Source organism: Notamacropus eugenii, chromosome 5, assembly GCF_028372415.1.
Source record: "Notamacropus eugenii isolate mMacEug1 chromosome 5, mMacEug1.pri_v2, whole genome shotgun sequence".
Lineage (NCBI taxonomy): Eukaryota > Metazoa > Chordata > Mammalia > Diprotodontia > Macropodidae > Notamacropus > Notamacropus eugenii.
In genome coordinates, this window is record NC_092876.1 from 33,661,572 (window position 1) to 33,669,028 (window position 7,457).

The 7,457-nt window shown below is 53.5% G+C and overlaps 1 protein-coding gene across 1 annotated transcript; it reads right to left on the reverse strand.

Moving 5' to 3' along the window:
• Positions 1 to 3,593: 3,593 nt before the first annotated feature.
• Positions 3,594 to 5,602, reverse strand: HES4 (hes family bHLH transcription factor 4). Its single transcript, XM_072608429.1, has 4 exons — positions 5,070 to 5,602; positions 4,798 to 4,893; positions 4,571 to 4,658; positions 3,594 to 4,464 (listed from the first exon to the last, which is right to left on the reverse strand). The coding sequence occupies exons 1-4, from the start codon at positions 5,175 to 5,177 to the stop codon at positions 3,875 to 3,877; spliced, it is 882 nt and encodes a 293-aa protein (XP_072464530.1). The 5' UTR covers positions 5,178 to 5,602; the 3' UTR covers positions 3,594 to 3,874.
• Positions 5,603 to 7,457: the final 1,855 nt, after the last annotated feature.

The following is a 7,457-nucleotide window of genomic DNA, read 5'->3' on the forward strand; positions in this document are numbered from 1 at the left end:
TCCATCATACCAGTGAGGATCTCAGAGGCCTGCACCCCTGTACTTTGGAGTTTCACTCCCTCACCCTCAGTGACCTCAATTTCCCCTCATTTCCCCAGTTTGGCTTTTTTTCCCCCCTTTATCTTTGTGTCTAGACCAGAAGACAGGGAAACAGCTTTCCCAGTGAAACTGGAAACCAGTCCCCTAGACAGAGTTAAATATAGGCGGGTGAGGATTGAGTCTCACTTTGGGGGGTGGGGGGTGGTGGTGGAATCTCTGTACACTAAAGCAGATTCCTCACCTGTCCTCCTCACTCAGAGCCATCCTCCTCCCCCCAACCTTTATCCCTGGGGGCCTCAGCTGCCCCTGAGAAATACCTACCCCACACCCAGCCTGGAGCAGCTGTTTCTTACCATTGAATTATTTCCCCAGAAACACCACCCTCCTCTCTGTCATAGCAGGGTGATTCCTCACTCTGACTACTGGCAAGGGAGAGAATCAACGCCTTCTCATTCCCAAGGTATGACAGCTAATGTTTAGGTTATCCACAGTGCAGTCTGACTTCTCTCACCACCCAGACTGGGCTACAGCTCCCTAATTTTGCCCTTTCTGGAGAACCCAGAGTACCCTCATCTCAGAATGTTCTTCTTCCAGAGGACCCTGGAGCTGGAGTGGCTTTAGTGCCCATAGAGAGCTTCCAGGAATAGAACCTTGCAAATAAGGATAGAAATTTACCAGCCTGACCCCAAGCCAGTGTTACCTCTATTCCTTCCATCTTCCACACTTCCATGGAAAAGAAATAAAGGTTCTTAATTTTTTTGTTGTTGTTATAGACCCACAGGCAGTCTGGTAAAGCCTAGGGACATAAAGGAAGCCAATTATATCAAAAGATGTAATTCCCACCCCTACCTCTCCATCTAAGTTCTTGAATCCTCCCTGAAATCTAGTCACAGGTAGGAAGAACCCAAATTAAGAACCACTGGATGAAGACACCTGACCCTTGGACTAAGGAAGGAAGGAAGAGCCTGAGAGGTTATGGGTCACTGGGAGGAAGGACCTGAGACTTAACTGCAAGACCAGAAGGAAGCCTGGAGGGGTCTGGCCTGTCTAGCCCACATTCGATTTCTCTTCTGAACTGCCACTAAGCATTGACCAGGGAGTAGATTCTTTCTGATCTATGGACCAGAAGTGTCCTGCACACTTAACTGCATTAAAATATAATTGAGAAATATTGAACAAAATAAACAGACACAGTAGAACATACATAATGTTAATATGCAGTTTTCTAACTCAGTACATGACCCTCATGGATTCTTTCATGTGGCCCTGTTTCAATTTCAAGGCAGCTGAGTGACTCAGAGGATAGAACGCTAGACCTGGAAGTCAGGAAGACCAGAGTTCAAATTTGAGCTCAGATACTCACTAGCTATGTGACCCTGGGCAAGTCACTTAACACATTTGCTTTAATTCATGGCAAAAGGAAATGGTCAACCCCTCCAGTATCTTTGCCAAGAAAGACCAGTATTATCTTGCTATGATCCACAGGTACTGAAGAGTTGAACAGTACCGAATGACAACTTTTGATGTCACTGGTGTATATCTTACTTCTCAGGCAAAGAGGAGTTAAGATCACAGAAGTCTGGGGAATGAGAGTAGAGAATCCTAGTAGGAGGAGAGGGGAAAGGGAAAATAATTATTCAACACACACAATCTTAAGTCTCTCCCTATTTCTCTTTCTGTATCTCTTGTCCATCTCTCTCTCTCTCTCTTGAATAAGATGAAAAGTGGAGAATCCTGGAAACATGGATTCAAATTCCACCTTTCATATTTCTTTGTTATGACCCATAGGTGAATCATCTAGCTCTTCATCTGTAAAATGGGAATATGAATTGCAGCTACCTCACAGGGATATGAGGCTTAAATGAGACGACTTGTAAAGCATTTCACAAACTCTGCTACCGAGAGTATGGGACACAGGACCTGGGTTCAAATCTCACCTCCAGCTATTTGTTGCTCTTCTCTGCACCTCAATTCCCTCACCTGTTTCAGTGTCCAGTTTATAGAATTGCCAGTTATTATGAATTTACTCTTATCGAGCGATGATACCACCCAGGGAGGCAGCTCACATTCGGATAAATACATATGCAGTCCCTCTGCATAGGACTGCACATCTGGAAACACGCAGGGTTCTAAGTCTGCTGCTATTTGCTCCAGCCTAAGTAAACTCTTCCTTAGCTGAGCCAGAAAGCAGCCTGGGAGATAAAACTCCTGGGGGCAGGGAAATGGGATTAGGATTCTAGAGGGGGCCCTTTCTCCACCCGAATAGAGAGGCCATGTCAGTCAGTCTTCATAGCATTCCTTTTCCTCTTTAGGTGGGTAGGTCAGGTCAGGTTGAGTGGGGGGATGGGGAGGCTCTGTGTGAGGAAGGGTAAACCTAGAAACTCCTCCCCCACTTCCATCCCCAGGACAGGGCAGACCACAGGGGAGACAAGGGGTCAGGTGTTTGGAGTGGAGAAGCCCAGCCTACCCTGATCTCGGAGATGCTGAGGTTTCCGCCCCTGCCCTAAGGAGACAGTTTACCTCCTAGTTCAAGGGATCTGTATCTCCTCAACTCCTAGCGCATGGTCTACCCTGCTCTTCCCTTTTCATTCGGACACCTTCTTCCTTCCAACCACATCTTCTCTGGTGAGCAAGTGAGGAAGGATCCCGGGGGGCCATTATCTCTCACCAAGGGACTCAGCTCAGTCATTCTGCAAGCTCTGGCTCTGGGAACTTTTAAAGAGATATGATGACCTATCTTGTTTTTCAGCCCTGGACTTTCCCAGGCAGGATTTAGTGGAGAACTGGGTTGAGGTCATCGCAGATTGTAAGCACTGCGTGTGCGTGCCTGGCTAGCGCTGAATATGAAGATAGGGAGTTCTGAGCTTGGTTTATTGACCTTGGGCAAATCACTGCTTTATAGCCTACAACATTTCCTTCCTCCTGGGAAGGGTGAGGTAGAAGCCGAAGCCGGTGATGAGCAAGCTAAATGCCCCTCCCCTCCCAGCCCAGCGGACTTAGGACCATCCAGGCTAGCAATTAAGCCGTGGAAATGGATCAGTGGTACCAGAATAGACTCAGTCCCCCAGTTAGGATCATTGATTTTTTTAAAGCACAGAGCTTTAGGAATGAAGATATACTCCCGTCTTTCAAAGGGATGAAAAACCCAGCTCTCCCTTGTTTCTTACCCCAACCCCTAAACCACAGCTTAAATCATTCAGTAGGCCCTCCCTGGGATCCCCCTGGGAAGGGGAGGAGGGAAATAAGGGGTCCTTCTGTACACCAATCCCACTCTTTTTAGAGGCGGGCAAGGGGCGGAGCAAGGAAAAGGTGGCGGGAAGAAGTTAGCCAGGCGATCCCAGGAAGTTGCTTCCCCTCTCCCTTTGTCACCATCTCCCATCTCCCACCCCCCACCCCCACTCCCACCCCAAATGGGGGCTGTTTCAAACGAACTCGGGCTGCGGTTGGAACCCCGAGGCAGAAACAGCCAAATAAGACCCAGACCACCGAACTACAGGTTGCTAGCTAAGGGTCTGAGGTCAACGGCGGTGTCTACAAAAACGAGGGACTTTGAAAAGTTTCCAAGAAGGCATTTATATAAAAAAAACAAAACAAAACACCGACACTAAGAACAAGTCACGACTCGACGCGGGAACTCCAGCCTGTGGAAATAAATAAGTCTCGTCTGCCTGACACACTCGAACGTCCCATAAAACGGAACTAACTGGACAAGAGAGGCTTCCCTCCGAGGAAGGGCGGGCCTGGGGGCATTCGGTAGCTCTTCCTCCCCGGCAAAGTCTGAGCAAGAGAGGTTGGACAGCGGCTACGACTGGTGGTGGTGGGCAGATGCGGGGGCTCACCACGGCCTCCAGACAGGCTCACATCTGTCCTCCGAGGGGCTGCCCGCCCGCGGCCCACTGCCTCCCAGGGAGGTGAGGCCGTGCACCGGCGAGCTGGAGGCGCCACCGACTGCGGGGGTAGGAGGGGCGCCCGCCAGGGCTCCCCCGGCGGCTGGACCTCCCCCAGCCGCTGCAGCACTGGGGTAGGTCGGGAGCAGCGAGCCGGTGGCAGGCCCGAAGGCGGGATTGGGGATGAGGAAAGCTACAGCCTGGCCGTCGTGTGCGGGCACCAGGTGGAAGCCGCCGTACACTTTGGGCGACAAGGCTCCAGCCGGGCTCATTTTGCACTGGGCAGAAGAGGTAGCCGCGGTCCCGGGCAGCTGAACGTGCAGCGGTTGAGACAGATGTGAAGGCTGGACAACTCCGGGAGGCGTGTATCGAACGGGTCCGAGCTGGTTGAGGCAGGCGGCAAGGTGGCTCAGGAGGCGAGAGCGCACATCCGAAGTGACCCCGTCGCAAGAGGACAAGAAGCGGGTCACCTCGTTCATGCATTCATTGAAGCCGGCACGGTATTTGCCCAGGACGCTCGGGTCACCGCTGAGGGCAGCTGGGAACAGATATAGTAGTCGAGATTAGGGGGGAGCTCGTGGCGAGCACCAGAGCTGACATTTCACACTCCCTACTCCCACACATACACAAGGGGGCAGGCTCACCTGTCACTTGGACCCTCTGCAGGCTCCGCAGATGCTTGACAGTCATTTCTAGGATGTCAGCCTTCTCCAGCTTCGAGTGGCGGGAGCTCTGGGGAACAGAGAGTATGCAGATGAGGCCGCGCTCCAACCAGCGCTGGGCGATCCGACAGACATCCCAAGTCGTCTCCCTTTCCCCCTTCTCTTCCCCCCCTCCCTCTCCCACTCCCTGCTCGCGCCTTCACACTTACATCTTTCTTCAGTGCGTCCAGGATAAGGGTCTTGAGCTGGCCCAAACTCTCATTGATCCGCGCTCGTCTCCGCTTCTCCATGATGGGCTTGGACGACTGCAGAGCAAAAGGGAAGGATGGGAATGAGTCCATGGTCCCTGTCGGAGCTGGGCATCTTTAAGGCACCTCCAGCCCCAGAACCCTGCTGATGACCTCCCCAGCCCCCACCCCGGAAAGGCGGGGAACAGTCCCAGGTTCTGGCTCGCCCACGGGTCTACAACCACAGCCCTTACCTTACGGTGTTCGCTCGCGCTCTTGGGTTTGTCTGGCGTCTGGCTGGCGCTGGCAGGCGCTCCAGCCAGAGGGGAGGCCCTCGGCTTCTCCAGGGTGTCCGCCGGCATCGTAAGCAAAAAAAAATTGTGGCTGAGTTCTGCACGAGGTCTCCGAACACACCTAGTGCCTAGTGGGTGGGGGATGAGGACGCCCCGGATCCCGATTGCCAGCGAAGGCTGCTTGAGACTTGAAGCAGTGGAAGAGGAGGACAGACCCAGCTGGAGGGGGCTGTGGAGCCTCCCTCGGATGCCAGGTCCCTAACCTTGCCTCTGGGCCTCCTGGGCTGCGTGCGTGCCAATTTCCGCGAGCCCTCCCTGTCTGGCGTGTGTGCTCCTGGTAGCCTCCTCAGCTCTAGGGCAGGAGCAGTGAGCTAAGTAAGGAGCAGTCGGATCCGTGCCGCGCTCCGCCGCGCTGCGCCCTCTCCCGCCGCCGCCGCCTCTATTTATGCCCGCGCCGCCACCGCCGCCACCCATTCGTGTGAAACCCGCTCTGCATTCTTTCCCACACTCGCGCCAGCCAATGGGCGGCCCGCCTCGCCTCCCGGGAGCCCCAGGCCGGCCCGTGATTGGCCACCGCCCCCGCGAGCTGTCAGTCACGCGCTGGCCTCCCCCCCTCCCCCCGTGCAGCCGGAGGTCGGGGACAGCGGACAAAAGGAAGGGCCCGGGGCGCTGGAGGCAGGCGGCCGCCTCCCCGGGATGGTGCACGGGGGAGGGAGGAAGGGAGAGAGGGGGAGCGGTTCCCCGACGCGCCGCTCCCTCCTTCTCTCTCCTTCCCTTTCCCACCTACTACCCACCCACCCAGCCTGCCTGCCTGCCTGCCTGCCTGCCTGCGTGCGGCTCGCCTGGCGGGTGCGCCTGCTGGACCCACCGCCCGAGGGCTGGGCGCGGGGCCAGGGAGAGAGAGCTGCTTGGCTGACTCTGTTTTCTTGTCCCGAGAGCCCTGGGCGGGGAGGGCTCCTGGATCTCCCCAGTCCAGCTCGCCCTCGGCGCCTGGCACCGGCAGAGGCCCTGGAAGGGCATGTTCTTGGTGGGCACGCCAAGGTTTCCCCAAAGGAGCCACTTAGCCCTCCCACCCTGTGCTAAGCCTTCCTGTAACAGAACCCCATCCCAGCTTTGCTTTAGGGTCATCTCCTAGCATAAGGCCAGTAGGCACAAAGTAGGCGCTCGATGAACGTTTATTGATTGGGTGACTGGGGGGGCATAGAAATGCCTTGCTTTTAGGGAAATTGGGCTACTTCCTTTCGCAGCTTCAGGCCTGTAACCTCAGAGCAATTTTTGACAACAACCCTCCAGCCCTGCTCTCCACCTTCTGAATCTGAATTCTCCCAGCTAGGACTCAGATTGACCTCTGCTTGTCTCAGTCTCCACCATTCCCACTCCAGTCCAGGTCTCATCACCTCAAGTCCCAGGACTATTTCAACAGGTCAGGTGTTCCTCTCCACTTATTATCCATCCACCTCCGCCTACGCAGAGGCCCTGGGAGTCCCAATCCGTAGAAGGTCTAAATCCCTCCTTGCTCAAGATTCTACCGGGCTCTCCCAGTCCATTAATTATCACTTAAATCCGAACTCCTCAACATGCTTTTCAGCTCATTCATTTATTAAGCTGGGGCAGGGAGGTGTCAAGCTTTAAGACTGAGAGCTGCCAAGGGAAGACTGTCCCTGTTCTTAGTCTGGCTAGGAGAACATGATGATTACAGGAGGGAGGCAGAAAGCATCCACATGTTTTAGGAAGGGGAGAGAAGGGAGAGATCACCACAGCCTGGAGAATCATTCATTCATTCATTCATTCAGTAAACGTTTAAACTTTATGTTAAGCCCAGCAGGTAGGTAGACCAGTCCTAGTATTCTGGGAGTTTAATAGACTCAAGCCAGTAACTGGAAGAGCCTTCAATTTAGGAATTAAGAATATTTCCCATTCTAGCCTTACCACTCATTCATTAGCAAGTGGGTACATTTCTCTGGGCCCCAGTTTCCCCACATGTAAAACAGATGTGAAGGATAATTGTAGGGTTGTGAGAATAAAAGGTGGCCAGGGATGTACGGCATTATTCTACACTACTATTACTCAGTAGGGGGACTTGCACACTGTAGTTCCTTAATAAACACTGAATGAATGACTGCAGGTAGCAGAGTGGGTAGAGTGTTAGATCTGGAATTGGGAAGTCCCGAGTTCAACTTCTCTACCTCAGATACTAAATAGTTGCGGGAATCCGGGTGAGTCAATTAAGTTCTCGGTATCCCTACCGGTAATAGTACTGAAGTCCCAGGATCCGATAGGGGGAGGGAGTGGTTCTCCTATCCTGACCCAGGCCTTTTTCTTTTCTCATTCCTGCAGAAAGTATGCTCC